Consider the following 17,500-nt stretch of genomic DNA (forward strand, 5'->3'; position numbering starts at 1 on the left):
TACAAGAAATGCTCATGTACAATATGAAAGCTCTAATATTTACCATTTAAAAGTTATGACCAAATTTTTTAAAAGTAGGTCAAACTCCAAGGTCAAGATTACAGAGTCAAACATTTTAGTACCCACAGAAAGGTCTTGTCGCAGGGAATACGAATGTGAAATATCAAAGCTCTAGCACTTACTGTTCAAAAGTTATTAGCAAGGTTAAAGTTTTCAAAAAGTAGGTGAAACTCCCAGGTCAAGGTCACAAGGTAAAAAATGTTGGTATCCACAGAAAGGTTTTGTCACAAGAAATACTCATGTGAAATATCAGCTCCAGCACTTACTGTTCAAAAGTTATTAGCAAGGTTAAAGTTTTCCAAAAGTACATGTAGGTCAAACTCCAAGGTCAAAGGATAAAAAATGTTGGTACCCACGGAAAGGTCTTGTCACAAGGAATACTCATGTGAAATATCAAAGCTCTAGCACACTGTTAAAAAGTTATTAGCAAGGTTAAAGTTTCAAACAGAATGACAGACAGGACAAAAACAATATCAAGGTCTGGCCAGATTACTGTCATGAATGCTAAATATTAAAGCCTGGAGAATTATGCACTTATCAAAGTATATTAAACTGAGTATTTCAATACAATATATTCATATACATCTTAAACCAACGAACTCCTATGAAGCCTAATGAATGATATTGGTTTCTGGCCAGTTCCTCAATATAATTTTCAACAGACATCATTAAAGTGTCACAATGACCTCTGAATCCACTCAAGACTAATGCATGATATTGGTTGATGTGCTTCATTAACCTTGGGGCTTTAAAAAAATAATCATAACTAAACCATTTACCTGAACAACTGGGATGGTGTGGCAGAGAAAACCTTAGATCCATCCGGCGACCACCTCAAAAGGGACACTCCACCGCCTCCAAGTCGACGAAGCGGAACACATGTCTCCATGGGAACATCCCATGCCTACAACAATATTCAATGTTGTAAAGAAGTTGATTTACTCATTCTAATTTCAATTTTTCACTTCCGGTAGATTAGTAAAAAAATCTTTTAACTAATTGAGGAGATTCAAAGAAATGGGATTACTTTTCATAATCTTGAATTTACAATAGCCATAATGACTTCGATTTCATGTTATAATACTCAAACAGAATGCTTTCAAGACACAACTTAGCATAATTCTTGATAAGGCATAAAAAAATAATAATGTGGTTCCAGTTTCCCGACCCACTTACTTTTTGATCCCCATCCCCTTTTTTTTAATCTTGGGATCGGTATTCAATCATGGCAATTGAATTCCCCAAAAAGGTTGAAGATGCTAGGGAGCATAAAGATGCCAAAAAGTAGTGGTGGCATAGGCGGTATCCCAGTTACTCATCAATATTTCAGTATCATCAAGTTTTTCATTTATCATCAAATATCCACTGGAGTTACAGATCTTTTTAATGCTTTGTACACAAGAAAGGTTCTTTTTAAATAATATGTTGATTTTTGTCAAATCAAATGTCATCAATTTTGATATGAAAGCTCGTAAACCTGCACAAATATGCAACACCCTATTGAAATCTGCCCTTGTATTTTGTATTTTCCTATAACCTTTTAAAACGTGCAGATTATGAACGTGACACAGCTCTGTGGTTAACTCATTACACTGTATGCTTATTCTTATATAATTTAAGCATTATACAAATATCCCAGTATATCCAAAACAACTGTAAAAGTGCTTATTTACGCTGGGGGTTAAGTACACATTTTTCTACATCCAACATTACGAATGGTGATAAAATATACGGACACTAAATATATTTTACATCAAATACTTATACAGTGGAACCCCGTTATTACGTTCCCCCTTTATTACGTTAGTTCACATATTACGTTGGAATTTCAAAGCACAAAACCATTTCTTAACAAACCTATATAAAATAGACCTCGTTATTACGTTGTCCTAAAATGCCGGGACTCGGTATTACGTTGTAAATATTCCGACAAAAACGTAATAAACCCCTAATTATTCAATAGTGATTCTCAAAATAATAAGCCATTCACACCTTGACTGCCTGAGGCAGTCACCACGTAAATGTCCTGGTCTGTTTGGGGATTAGAGACGCTTGACTGATCACGCTTCGATAGATCTAGCGACATCAATACAGGTGAATACCCCGTATAGAAGCCAGTGATAAACAATTAAATAATGTTTATTTAGAAATTGTACTCTATGAAATTTACTTCATTTTTCATATTTTGATAATCAAAGAAATAATTTCTCAACCACCTGCGTGTTCAGCATAGTGTGATTACCTTCGCTATTAAAACTCTATTCACGGACAGCTTTGGTACCAAACAAGAAAGACAAGATTTATCGTAGCAATGTTACAACCGCTTGGGTAACTGCTTGGACATAGGCGACTAAAGGTTGTTCATTGTTTGGACATGCAGCTTGGGTGTTCGTAAATCTCGTCCATACATACACCAATCTATCGGCCGATTCGTGCACGGCATTTACCTCAGTGAATATTTTAAAATCCCTTGATGTGCACGTGATTTTAGTGCCATCATTTAGCGTTATAAATGAAATCTTCGTGTATCATTATACTTTTTTTATGTGGATTGCGCTTAAAGTGTTCTCCGTGCATGTTTATCGTTGGTGAGAAGTGTGTAAGTGTTGGGTATCGTGTGCATTTTGTGTCTATAGTTTTGTTGTTTTTTGGGTGGGATTTTTTCTATTGTGTTGTGTATTGTGTAATTAGAGAACTTAATAAAAACGATGTTTTGTTATTTTTTTATACGAATGTTGAATACGAACCGGAACGAGTTATTGAGAGAATTTTACATGAACGCATTATTTTAAAGTTGAACAAAATGGCGGTCCAAACGAATGCAGAAAAAGCAACGTTATCAAAACATCCTTATGTATCCTACACTGAAATAAAGAAAATGGATAAGAACATGAAGAATTACGGACATTAAAGATAAGATGTAAATAAAACAAAGTATCATAGTCTTTTAAACAAAGAAACAGTAAAGATATATTCACACATCCCTTCACGGAGTACCAACGGACGATATACAATTTCCAAATGATATTTTTAACGGATTTAACTGGGAACGTTTATTACGTTGCCCCCGGTATTACGTTATTTTATTGTGACAAAATGGAAAACGTAATAACGGGGTTCCACTGTAGCTATAAATGTGGAGTAATTTTATGTGCTTATTACTAGTACTTTCACAGTTAACCGAAAAGTCGGTTAACCACAGTAAAACATTCAGTTCAGTTTGTATTTTCCAGCTTGTGGTTTGGTTTGGTTAACATTTTATCATATCCCATATTGTTTGCTACACGTGCTATGATTGGTTCGATATTTTTATCAATGCTATTCTAACCAATAAAATTCCATGTAACATCGGTAATAGTAAAACAGAACATGGCGACATATGGAAAGAAATCCCAAGGGTGGGTAAATTTAATTTTCTAAGAAAGGGAGAGTCGGAAGTTGTTTACAAAACGATCACGGTCAGCAAACTGTGCAAGTTAAAGGATCGTAGTAGCTCTGTGGTGGAGCGTTTGCCTTGTGACTGGGAGGTCGTGAGTTTGAGCCCCACTTAAACCTGAGACAGAAACATAGGTGGTGATTGCTCCTTTGCCAAATGCTTGCCATTTAGTCGTGAGAGTCACAGGTCTTTGGAGATGAATTTAAAAACAGAGGTCCCGTGTTGCAGTTGGCGTTACCATGTGGAGGAATTATTACTGCTACAGCCGTGAGAGCCATGCATAGTTCTAAATTTACAGTACCTCACCTACAGCTAGTTTATCATGAGAGCCCATGTTACCTGTTGTATTGTACATAATGTCGACTTTAAATGAATATTACTTACTTATTAATTGTCGTTTTGTTGAATAAAATGCATTAGAAACTGATGTTGGCATTTTACTGAAAAATAAATACTTTAGGGTCCACATTATTCTTGAAATCATAAAGTTATTTTAATTTATAACTCAAAAATAAAACTGAACCGAAAAAAAACCCAACCAAAACTGAGGTTTTGTTTCCTGAACCGAACCTGAAAATGTCTGAATTGTGACAGCCCTACTTACATGTATTACTTGACCGCGTATTTAGTGTAAATTTCCCCTACACGTAAATAACCACTTTTACAGTATCTCGGTATTTACATACCATGAGGGAGGTATCCACAGGAGAGGATGACAGGAGGATCCGCCCACTGGGGTCCCACGCCAGGCAGGTCACGGGGGCGTGGTTAGTCCGATGTAACACCTGGCAGGAACTTGTGGACGGCCTGGAATAGTCAAGGTCATTTTTAAAATAATTACAGCTGTAATCTTGTACAATTTGTAACCTAGTGATTAATATGTTACTTGGGGTGACCAATATGTTTCTTTTGGTCAATATGCTTACTTGTGGTCAATATGTTTACTTGTGGTCAATATATTACCTGGTGGCCAGTGAAGTTGGCTCTACGTGCCATATGAGGACACAGGATTGACCAGCAATGGCCAGGACTGAGGCCGACTGGGGTCTGGAAAACAAAACCCAATGTTGAGAAAAGAAAATTTGCATGTTTTTTCATAGATTGTATAACAATTTGAAAATCAATGATTTGCAATTTGCTTTGAAGGAGTTTTGCATCATGAATGTGGAAATTGCAGCAATTTTTTAACGATAAACTTCAAGTATTGTAGATAAATCCATATGACTTATTGAATAAGTCTGTATTCTTTGTCCTGTTTCGCAGTCACATAAATAGTACTCACTGCCAGGCTATGTCCGCTACATTCTTCTGTAGTTTGTGTTTGAGGATGGGAACCAGATCATTCTTCCCAGAATGCACTTTGATCGAATCATCACCAAGGGCATAGGCAAATTTGAGGGTGTGTGGATGCCAAGCAAAGGCCCGAACAGGGCTCTGAGGCCTGAAATACAAGAATATCAGTAAAACTGATGGATGCTCCCCGAACTACATCTAACCAATGAACTACTTCATATAACGAATACAACAATATCAGTAAAACTGATGGATGCTCCCCGAACTACATAGAATATCAGTAAAACTAATGGATGCTCCCTGAACTACATCTAACCAATGAACTACATCATATAACGAATACAACAATGATCAATAACTGTTGAAATGAAGGTTTTTTTTTATATATATAAGGTATATGTTGAGTGACCTTAACCTTTGCACGATGACCTTGAGTGACTTTTGTCTGTCTATTAGCCTATAGATATAAGATCAATACCAGCTCAAAAACTGTTGAAATAAAAAACTAAGGTATATGTTCTAAAAGACCTTGACCTTTCCAAAATGACCTTGCATGACCTTTGATTGAAAAATGTTGCCTACTACTTATTTGTGTGATATATGATCAATTCCTGTTCAAAAACTGTTAAAATAAGGTTTCAAGTGACCTTGACTTTTCCAAAATGACCTGGAGAAACTTTGTTCTGTAAGTCCTTGTCTCAAGGAACATTTGTGATGAATGATATCAATTTCTGAGCTCGGACGGACAGACAGACATGACAGTGATTAGAAAATTTTTCAGGGAGCATAACAAAAACCTACTCAATACATTTGTACATTCATCTTGTTTCTTTATGTTGTGACCTAAGCACATAGCCAAACCTCTTTATCTTGAACTGATGGAGCCAAAGGAAAATGTTAAAATATACAAGGGTTCAAGATATTGAGGTTAAAATACACTAAGACAAGAGGCTTACAAGCCTAATCAGTCACCTGAGTATTAGCCAAAAGTATCACTACCCTAAAGGGCTGCAAAATTTATAATAACTTTATTGTTCTGTGCATCTCTAAAGTCAATGGATGACTGATGCAGACCAATAGCAACAGGTCACCTGAGTGACTCAGTTTAAAACAGCAAACTTAATAAAGTCTTTCAAATGATAAAGACAATAACCATTGTCATAATTTTAGAACCACCCTTACTCCCTAGGATCATGAAATTCACAATTTTGGTAAAAGACTACCTTCTTCTAGATATCTATTTAGTTTCAATTTAGTATTCAATAGCATTAAAGAATATATTATTTAAATGTTTTACACATTGACATATATATACTTTATATACCAAGTATGGCCTCGTCCTGGAGTCAGAACCTCTACCCCAGGAATCATGAAATTTACAATTTCGTAGAGGCCTTCCTGCTCTACATTACTATACAGTTACTATTTCTTAAAGATATGAGATTGTAGAGAAGAAGATTTTTGAAAATTGGTTAATTTTTGGCAGTTTTTCCTCACCTCTAAGGCCCCAGGGGTGAAGGAGTCCTGAAATTTACAATTGAAGTCCCCCTTGTTCCAAAGATGCTTCATACCAAATTTGAAAAGAATTGGAATGCTAGTTATCAAGAAAAAGTTTAAAATGTTCAAATGTTAACACCTTTGGTCACTGACCACTTACTTTGGCCCCACCCAGAAACCAAAACAAATACCCCTGGGATCATGAAACTTACAACTTTGGTAAAGGGCTACCTGCTTATCTTAAATATCCATTTAGTTTCAATTTAATATCAACAGAATTAAAGATGTTTTTTAAATGTTTAACACATAAACTATATACCAAGTTTGTCCCCACTCTGAGGTCAGATCCTCTACCCCAGCGATCGTGCAATTTACCATTATGGTACAGGCTGTACTGCTCTACATCACTATGCATTAAGTTTTTCTTACACATGTGTGGCTGTAGAGAAGCCCCAAGGGGTGCAGGAATCCTGAAATTTACAATATATGTCCCCCTTGTCCCAAATTGGCTTCATATCAAATTTCAAAATAATTGGAATGGTAGTTATCAAGAAGAAGTTCAAAATGTTAATGCACAACGGCTGACATAGACAATGGCAATTACAATAGGTCACCTCAGGTGACCTTAAAATCTTATGTCACAATGAGAGAATTCAGCTTTTTAAAGAAAGAAATGTATTTTTTAAGTTTGCCTGTTGAACAAATGCATGTGCAAATCAACAGTAAATGGGAAATATTGAGTTGTAGAAATCTAAATCTTAGATGCCGTACAATTCAATAATTTCACACATTAAGATTGATCACTGAAATATACAGTAACTGCTTGTCAGTCTGAAGGAATATCTGCTGGACAAAAACTTCATACTGGGAGTGTTCTAAAACATCGCTTGTACCTGTTCAGACATTGGTGTATCAATTGACATCACAAGAAACATTCATCCTTGATGTTATAAGTTGTCACAACAAACTTTGGCGTCATAATGTGGATTGCTTTCCAACATGATTATAACACAAAACCGTCAAGTTTTGCTAAAAAAGTAACTTTTGGTTAAAAATAAAGTACTTCTTACCAGTTAACGATATCCGAAAACTTTGTAATGATTTCTTCATTTGACATCTGAAATTATGATAAAATTGTTACTTCACTAGACTAGTAATATTATTATGCAAACTAATTCTAGAATTAATGTATTGCATTGAACATTAACAATGTCTAGAAAATAACAGTCACTGGGACCAGGCAGTCTGACTAAAGTCAGACTGAGAGACCAGGGGTTAAGAGATCAGAATCCAACATTCAGGGGGACCAAAAATTAAAATATACTGGACCAGAAAATGTCATTAACAAAACCCTGAAATTAACATACCACAAGATCCAGAAATTTACATACAACAAAACCCAGGAATTAACTTTATATGACAAGATCCAGAAATTAACACACACCAAGATCCAGAAATTAACATACACAACGGGATCCAGAAATTAACATACACAACGAGATCCAGAAATTAACACACAACGAGATCCAGAAATTAACACACACCAAGATCTAGAAATTAACACACAACGAGATTCAAAAATTAACACACAACGAGATCCAGAAATTAACACACACCAAGATCTAGAAATTAACACACAACGAGATCCAGAAATCAACACACAACGAGATCCAGATATGAACATCCGCAGGGACAAGATAAATCCACACGATCCAAAATGTACATACGCATTGCCCAGAAATCTACATATACCCGACACTAAAAGCATGTACATGTACCAAACTGCATGATATAATTTGCAGAAACTAAAATTACACCTGTAAAATTTGATATCAACAGACAGGTAGCAGTAGGATTGTTTACACACTGAGAGATGAGGAAAGATCGATCCATGCAGAGAATTTGCCCATCGTACAAAGGTCAAGGTCTTCTTGGCAGCCACGCCTACCCATTCTGGAACTACAATAGAAAAAAAGTTTGAAGTTTCCTGCCACAAATAGGTTTTCAAATTCATTTTGAAAACATGAATTTGAAAACAAGACTTTTCGTAGTAAAATGTATCCTAAAGATTTTGGATGGATTTATCAGGTTATTTAAATTTTTAATGTATGATGAACAGGTATCCCTCAGTCACAACTTCTAGATGTATATATATATAACATGTATAAAAAGGGGTGGGTGTCCACAATATGGGTGCCTGTAGTAATGTGTAACACAGTCCCATGTCATTCTAAGATGTTTTTTCTGCTTTAAACAAGTATAAACATTAACAAAATTTCCAACCTCTGCTGCTATGTACGACACTGAGGCTGGTTTTGATATTTAGAGGAGGGATACATCATACACTTACCGTCCTGGCTGCTGTTGACAATTTCTTCAAACACACCTGGAGTTCCCATTTCATACCTGTACAGGAAAAGACTTTTTTTTATTATTAATTCATTTTTTTTAATATATAATTCCAAATTCAGGGTAGATCTAGATATGGATGTGTTGTTGCAGTCATGAATTATTGCTATATATACATGTGAGAAACATTTCTCATGTTTATGACTGAAAGTGTTAGATGTATAGCAAACATGAAATCTTTTGAATTGTAATGTATTTTTAATATATCACCAACTGATCCCCACCCTATGGCCTGAACTCCGAACCCAGGGGCCATGAACTTCACAATATCTGTAGAGGGCCTCATTGCTCTTTCTCACCATACAGTCAGTTTTCTATACTTCAAGATGTGCAGGGGTATACGTATATATTGATTGATTGATTGTTTTCCACCACACTCAACAATTTTTCAGTTATCTGGTGGCGCCCAGTTTTTATTGGTGGAAGAGAGAACAAAGATACAATGTACCTGGGAAGAGACCACCGACCTTCCGAGAAAAAGATGAGTAAATTTTCACTATATGACTATTTTGGCCCTGCCCTGGAGACAGAACCCCTGCCCCAAGTTTCATGAAAACACACTTTTGGTAGAGAGCCTCTTGCTCTCCCTGACCATGGTTTCAATTAATATCCAAGATGTGTAGGAATAGGGAAAAAAAATTTCTATAAAAATTAAGTACAGTTTTACTATCTATAACCATGGGTATTTTTAGGATTATTTCCCTTTCCCTGGAGTACAAAGATTGCAAGTATTACGAATTATGTTCATTTCATCCCTGTTGTGCTTCATGTCGAATTTGAAGACAACTGGTCACTCATTGACCTAAAAATATGATCCTATCTGGCAACAATGTAGCAATAGACATGTTTGTTCACTATTACAACCATTCAGAAATGACATTACCAGGCATGAAGAGCTCGCTTCCACACTGTTTCATCGTGGGGGAGGAAGGCAGATTTGGCATTTTCACGGTGAGTTAAACTGCTGGATCCAACCCCAGAAATGTTGACCTCTGGGTAACCTGCTGGCTGAAAAAGCAAGAAATAAAATTATTTATAAGACTCAACTAATAACTTTGGAAAAACAGACTATAGGAACTCTTCAATACCAGAAGATAATCAATTCCTTCATGGAAGTCCTCATTTCAACGGAAAAATAAGTGACTATTTTTCATTCTGAGATTTTCATACCTAAACGGTAAGGAATGCAAAATTAATAGTGATAGAGAGTTAGTCAGTAAAATCACTTATTCAAAGCAAAAAGCGGTGTCATCTAAGTGCAAATTAATTGCTAGGACCGACTGAAGCTGAGTGTAAATTTGTAGGCATGAATTATGAAGGACTGCTCCAAGATTCAGTGAAGGTGTCAATCCAGATATCCAGCTGTGCCGAATCTCAACAGAGATTAGTGTAGTGTTAAAACTGACCAATCAAACAATCAATTACCCACTCCAAGAGCATAAACAACTAATCAGCACCACCAAGGTGGCACCAAGCATTCACCATTATACGAGGGCGAGTCAATAAGTAACCAGCCTAACTTATTTCCAGTTGAGATCCACCTCTTCTTTTTCGATGTAATTACCCTCTAGTGTGATGCATTTAGACCAACAGTGTTCAAGTGCCATCAGCCCAGAACTGAAAAAGTCAGGGTCCTTTCCATTGATCCTCTCCTCAACTGCCATCACGACTTCTTCGCCAGACCGTGAAATGACGTCCATGGATATCCTTTTTCAAGTTTGGGAATCGGAAGAAGTCACTAGGAGCTAAGTCAAGCGAATAGGCAGGATGTGGTATTAATTCATACCTGTTTCCCTCTACAGCATCCAGTGCAACTTCGTAAGTGTGGACTCTTGCGTTGTCCTGTTGCAGGAAAACATCTCATCTTTAGAGTTACCTCTGCGTTTTTCACAGATGGCGGTTCTCAGCTGGTCTAGCAAGTTTGCATGGTACACTCCAGTTATTGTACTTCTCTTAGATAAAAAGTCCAACATAATAACACCTTTTGTGTCCCAAAATACTATGGCCATCACTTTGCCAGCAGATGGTTGCGTCTTGAACTTCTTTGGCCTCAGTTACCCAGACCCAGACCCTACCTACTGATGACTCTGAGCTTTATTCTCTGGCTCATAATAATGAACCCAAGTCTCATCTACAGTCACCAGATGCAAAAGAAAATCATCTTTTGACCTAAAACGCTTTTAACAAGACGCTGCACACTGATGCTCTGGTTGCCATTTGCTCATTGCTATGGGATTTGGGGACCCAGTAGGCTGTTCGCTTGCGCATAACTAAACGATCAGGTAAGATTGTTATAACGCTACCACGTGAAATGCCTAATGCCTGTGCTATTTCTTCCACCTGAATTCACCTATCAGAGTATAACAGATCCCGACCTTTCTTACACATTTCTTCGTTGGTGGCATCCAGTGAGCGTCCAGACCTGGCTTCATCTTCTAAAGACGTTCTACCGCGTTTAAATTCCCCTATCCAGAATTTAACCTAAGCATAAGATGGTGCACCAGACCCATAAACATCAGCTAACCCGCAGAGCTCTTCCTTGCGTGTTTTACTTTTTAAATACAAGTACCGAATACTTATCATTTCCATTAGTGGAACTCTTCAAATTAAAGGCGCGTAAAGTCGTGCTACCGGGACAACATACGTAAACATTACTTAGGCATACATAATATAAATTATGGTATCGGATACATATTATATATAACCGACTGCAAACCACAACACTGATTAAAATTCTAAAGTCAAATTTAGGAATTGATTATTCTTACAAGAAAACAGACGAACTTATCAAACTATGTGAGGGAGAGAAGCTACTAAATTTGCCAAATCTGACGGATATAAAGCATCAATCGCAAGAAGAACTGTGAAGGGAAAACCTATATGCACATCCAACACAAGAACTTTTCTTGTAATTAATGTCAATAATATGTTTTTAAAGTTATTCTGTCAGACTATGAAGACATTCTATTTTATCATACAATTAGGACAGGTTCATATGGCATGGACTTGGTAATCATACACATCCCCCCCCCCCCTCAATTTCCATATTTTAGAACAAGTTATATATATGCCAAACTGCAATTTTTAAGACGTTTATAACACTAATTAACTAATGCGTTTCCAAACTGCATCTAAGCTATTTTGAAAATTACAAAATATTGATGGATTTAGGACAGAGAACATCATTGTTTGGAATTTTTAAAATAGGTGTGGTGGAGTTTAAAAAACATGTAACATTTCTAATAAGATAGTGTTAGAATATTTGAAAAATGCAGTTTGACCAATGGTTTTTTTATTTTAAAATACACCATGTATTTTAACTCTTAAAAAAAAGGGGGGGGGGGGGGGGAGTGCTATGAATGTTTCGTTTATGTTCCAGTAATCTCGCACTTGCTTGCGAGATTTGTGCATTTTCTTACCAATGACGCACAAGAGTCATCAAAGCGCGATAACTCTAATGAGCTGGTAATGAGAAGTATTATAGCACGGTACTCAACTTTAGATGAAAAGCATGCCTTTGCTTCACTAGCCATGTTTGACATTCAATATCTTATTAAAGAATGACTCTATACACATGCACTTTTTGTACCTAGGTATAAAACATGTATTGGAAAAAGGCATGAAAATCATGACCGTCTCGGTCAATCGGAAATGGGATAAGCTGGTTACTTATTGACTCACCCTCGTAATATCTTGGTGAGGTTCAAACAGGAATAATTATACCCTTGAATGACAGTGTGTATATGCTACCACCACTTCGAAAGATCAGGAGTGAAAAACAATGAAATATGTTTTACGGGACCCTAATTTCACTTCTCGAGATCAAGAGTACATTTGCTTTTATTGTGTAGAAAAAAATCAGGATTGTGACTTCACTTCAAGAGATCAAGAATTTTGCGAGTATGAAGTGAGAGCTAATCGAGCGTCATGGTCACCTGTAAATGAAATATGCGTACGTTATGAGCTTATGATATTTCACAACATCCGAATCAGACAAGTTTCAATGTGTATATCGTGCAATGTCATTGCCTACAAGTGGGTCTACACAAAGAACACTGTATAAAGCTGTCTCTTGAAATTGTAGTGTTTGTTAAGTAATAAGATCCACGCCTTGCACGCAGTTTAGAGATTCATGTGACGTCACGGTGGCAAAAGAACATCTTGTTTATAGTATGCATGCATGCTGCGAATTCGTGTTTACAGATAAATCTGTTATAATCCATGTAGTCAGTGTGCCTCGACTTATTTTAACTACGGGAGAATCCCACTGATAGATTACAGAAGTTTACCAAGTACACAATACAATATTGGTAAATTCATTACATTGATGATGTTTTGCTAAACAACAGAATTCCATTCACCACATCTTTCTGTGCCTCACCTTTTTATACGGCTTCGAACTACTTGATACACTGATGAGCTGGCCATTCTGTTCACACACCGTCACTTTTCCATCTGAGGGCATGGGAGGGAAGACGTCAAAAATGCTGCTCTCGGACATGCTCTTCTAGTCTCTATATAACAATTTATTTATTAGTTTTATAAAACACATATGATTACATTTAAACCCAACTTACTAACGACACGTGTCTATGGTATTTAATGAACTAGCCTAATAAATAACGTCCCCTTTTCATAGTTGTTCCAGATGTTTTCTTGAGGGAGGAAATTCGAAATACACGTATTCTAGACACGAAAGTTCGGAAACGTGCCGCCAGATTTAACAATACAAGCATCATTCGTACAAATTAAGACTTACAATGTGAATATTATTAACTAAATGAAAAAGACACCAGGCGTTCAGTCCCACTCCATCTTCTATAACAAATTTCAAAATTGAAAGTGAAAATCACGCAAAATCAAACGGGCCTCAATTTCCCGCAAAATATTTCTGAGAAAGAGAAGGTGTAATGTCCTGATAGTATCATCATTGACCTGGTGACACTATTTTTTTTTTTTAAATATGAAATTATAAATACCAATAATAGAACTATTTTTATTTTATAAATTCAATCTTAATATTTTCAATAAGAATTTTGATAAAAATGTAAAATATGTATGACAAGGATTTCCGAGTTTTTAATTTTACCCCCAAAAAATTAATGATAATAATAAATAAATAAAAAAATAAATAGATAAATGAATGACATATAATGACCTGATAAGATATAATGTTAATTTTTTTTTTATTCTGTGAAGCAAATTACCCCCCCCCCCCCCCCATAGGAATTAAAGTACTTTAGATAAGACAAATCAGTTTGGTTAATACACTATAAAACTTCATATTTTAGAAAACATACGTAATCGAGTTAATCAGGACAAACTATCGGGGATTCTTGTACCTTCCCATTTCTACTTCACTCACGAATCTAGTCATTATGCGATAAATTAATGTGTAAACCAGAGGCTTGAGGAAACAAGACAAGTTAAGAGTAAAGCAAAGAATAGAGAAGAATTCTAACTTTTCTTCTTCATTAATCAACGCAATGCCCCCCCCCCCCACCCCCACCCCTCTGTTTATGTTAACCTGTGATGATATACAAGTGTTATCGGGGAGCGCATGGAGAAATGAAAAACTACTATTATCATCATTTTTCGTTCAGTTGTTCAATAACATGCATATTAAAGGTTCTCGATAAAAGGTTTCTTTAAATAATTAATACAAGTCTTTTTATCAAGTTTCATTCAGGGAGTAGGAGGGGTGCAGCCGGGGCACGCGTCATCGCGCCTTATAAAGTGCCCCCCCCCCCCCCCCCCCCCCCCCCCCCCCCCCCACACACACACACTTTACCAGTATCAATATTCGTAACTAACTTGTGGAGCATTGTTAAGCATTACAGTTAGCTAGCATATATTAGCTTGATTATGTTATTCGTTGTCTGTCTGATACATAATGACATTGGTACAAAACTTTTCAAGGGGGGAGACTCAAGTTTGTACCTTTTCCGCTCAAGAAAGGGGGTCGGGTGAAGGTCCCAATATAGCATACATGTACTGGCCGCTTTAAAAAAAAAATCAAGCATGGGGTGCAACCCCCTGTAACTTCTAATAGACCTGCCACTGAATGCTAACAACTAATGAAATACACGAAATTTAATTGTACAGATGGTTGATTAATCATGATGTGATAGAAGATCCCGAGGTTACTCAGGGTCAATATTGAACAATTGTTTTTCCATAGCATAAAAAATAAAGATGTGCTAACAAATTAAGGAGCATATATCATTATTTAAATATGATAACAAGGATATAGACTGTGATCGGGGGGAGGGGGGTGGTGGTTGGTCGGTTGGTTTTCCCCCTTTTTGCATCGTTCATTTTCCGGTATTTTTACATAGTTATTTCAATATACAAAGTTAGACATATCCCTTTATTTTACATGTAGTAGTACTGAGAGGTAAGAGTGTATGTTTGAATTGATGAATTGATTTCCACCAATGAGATCAAGGATAAACGTTCCCACCCAACCATACTTTGGTTAAGATCTTGAAGTGTGAGGGGTACATAAAAATAAAATTCCTTCTGTTTTTATTTATTTATTTTTTGTATTTTGTTTGTTTGTTTGTTTGTTTTTATTGCATGTCAAATGTTTTTAACAATTGTGAAGTCAGCTTACCCTCGGCCGGCAGAAATCAAATTTCAAAGTGATACTTGAAGTGCCCCCCCCCCCCCCCCCCCAACTTTTCAAGGTGGAACTACGTCGTTGTCATTTTTATGCATTTTTACACAAATATTATTGATTTAGCATTTTATACGAAGATTTTGCAACCCGGAATGGCAAAGTGTAAAATATGGGAAGCAGCTTCAAATATTTTTACTTTTCCTCTCCGTTCCGTGTTTTAGCAAAACCCATTTTTACGTGCGGTAAAAACATCACTCGGGTCTTTTCGGCAGTTATCCTACTCATCACCTTCCACGTTACAGGAAGGTGTCTATAATGTTGGACTTCGTGATTTTTGCGGTTACCTTTCTGGTAGCCTTATTGATAGCTGTTATTTATCTTTATCCGGTAAGTAATTAGCCTATATTAACACCTTAAGCTGTTATAACGATGCAGTTATTATAGACCATTATGAGTGACATGACATCCCTATGTTATTGTTAGGTAGCATATGCGCCCGTGCTTTGATGTCGTGCTAACTTCCTCAGGCGCTTGTTTCATCAACTTTGCAAGCTATACTATATAATATACATAAATGTTGCTTGCGAAGTTTATGAAACAATTAGCGCCTGTTTGAGTGATAAAGTATGTAAGGGAGAAAATGCAATTGACCTGCAAACTGGGATTTAAACCTGCAGCCCAGTGCAGGTGCTCTACCAACTGAGCCATCTGGCCACTATTTTCTTTAAAGGCTTGTGGACAGGCATTACCTACATCCTTGTAGGATGTGCCTGCTCACTATGCCTGTGTAGTGTATATTGGACAGAGGAGAAATTTTTTGGCTGGACTGGGAATCAAACCCGGGACCCCTGCATTACTAGTCAGGTGCTCTAACCACTGACCTATCCAGGCTGATATTCATGGTCAGACTACTACATTCCTCCCTCCTTAATTTGTCTTCACCCTCGAAGACACACACACCCAGGTTCTTTTCGCTCCAGGCAGGACAACCTGCAGGGATGGTTAATGGCACCAAATGCAGTATATATATAGGAGAGAGAAAATTTTTTGCTGGACCGGAAATCGAACCTGAGACCCCCTGCATTACTAATCAGGTGCTCTAACCACAGAGCTACCCAGGCCGATATCCATGGTCCGTATAGCCCTAACTATTACAAGGTCTGTTCTCTAATCAGGGCAGCTAGGGCCTCTGTGGCCAAGTGGTTAGAGCATCTCGCTCAAAATCACACTGCCTCTCACCTCTGGTCGGTGCAGGTTCGAATCCCACTCACGCCAGTAAGTGAGAAAGTTTCCCAGTTTACTTTCGGAAGGTCGGTGGTCTCTTCCCAGGTACATTGTATCTTTGTCCACCAATAAAAACTGAGCGACACCATATAACTGAAAATTGTTGAGTGTGGCGGAAAACAGAAAAGCAATCACTCAATCAATCTAATCTGGGCACCAGCAATTGAACGTCCGTACAAGCAGGGTTCCAAATTACCGCTCGCCCACGCGCATTGGCGACTAAACTGTGCTTGTGGGCACCCAAAATTTCTGTTCTTGGCGACCGTAATTGTCCGATCAACATTTTTCTTTCCGACCGATCCGAGTCAATTTATAATTGAAGTTCAATTTCCGGTTGAGGTTTTGTCACTTGGCGAGACATTCCTGGGGCATCAAACCTTCCAAAGTAAAAACCAGAAGAAGTTGAACAATGCAAGGGTTACTTCAAATGAAAACGAAAGCGTCTGCGTCACCAAAGTGGAAAGAAGGGGAGAATATGGTTCGATGACAGTGAAAAGTGGATGACGTGCTGTGTGTACAAAACATGACACGAAAGGTCCAATCGTTGTGACAGCTTGCCCAAGTTATAAACTTGACAGCATCGTAAAGCCGAGAAATTTTGAAATCATATAAAAAGTCTGAAGAAACGTGTGTTAAAGTCGCTGCGAAGATAATAAAGTCCATGAACTCTGATATTTTTACTAGGTTGACGAATTAAGAGTGAAAATGAGAGAGGTATTCGAAAGAATTATGGAGAAGGAAACAGAATTTAGATATTGATATTTTAATTTTTTAAATAAATTGCAATGTGACCTGATATTTTTCTTTTCTTGTAAAGAAATCATGTTATTCAATTTCATGATATGTGTGGACTACTAAAATTTCATGTGGGCTAACGGTATTTCTTATTCAGGGGCCCA

General features: G+C 37.0%; 2 protein-coding genes across 4 annotated transcripts in view; one reads left to right on the top strand and one right to left on the bottom strand.

The window, feature by feature from the left end:
• Positions 1-13,597, bottom strand: part of LOC125665838 (aladin-like) — a 22,145-nt gene extending 8,548 nt beyond the window's left edge. The window contains exons 1-10 of one of the 3 annotated variants that reach the window (XM_048898736.2): positions 13,455-13,597; positions 13,077-13,209; positions 9,579-9,703; positions 8,637-8,692; positions 8,154-8,245; positions 7,357-7,403; positions 4,779-4,937; positions 4,460-4,543; positions 4,183-4,303; positions 840-964 (exon numbers count right to left, since the gene is read on the bottom strand). In XM_048898736.2, the coding sequence (XP_048754693.2) occupies positions 840-964; positions 4,183-4,303; positions 4,460-4,543; positions 4,779-4,937; positions 7,357-7,403; positions 8,154-8,245; positions 8,637-8,692; positions 9,579-9,703; positions 13,077-13,196 (929 nt within the window). In that variant the 5' untranslated portion in view covers positions 13,197-13,209; positions 13,455-13,597. Of the gene's footprint in view, positions 1-839; positions 965-4,182; positions 4,304-4,459; positions 4,544-4,778; positions 4,938-7,356; positions 7,404-8,153; positions 8,246-8,636; positions 8,693-9,578; positions 9,704-13,076; positions 13,210-13,307 lie in introns of all 3 variants that reach the window. The other 2 variants (XM_056151042.1, XM_048898737.2) reach the window with 2 other exon arrangements.
• Positions 13,598-15,573: 1,976 nt separating this feature from the next.
• LOC125665840 (cytochrome P450 20A1-like) overlaps positions 15,574-17,500 on the top strand; it is an 18,449-nt gene continuing 16,522 nt past the window's right edge. The window contains exon 1 of the mRNA XM_048898738.2: positions 15,574-15,704. Within this exon, the coding sequence (XP_048754695.2) occupies positions 15,633-15,704 (72 nt within the window). The 5' untranslated portion in view covers positions 15,574-15,632. The remainder of the gene's footprint in view (positions 15,705-17,500) is intronic.

The sequence above is a fragment of the Ostrea edulis genome, chromosome 10 (genome assembly GCF_947568905.1).
Source record: "Ostrea edulis chromosome 10, xbOstEdul1.1, whole genome shotgun sequence".
Lineage (NCBI taxonomy): Eukaryota > Metazoa > Mollusca > Bivalvia > Ostreida > Ostreidae > Ostrea > Ostrea edulis.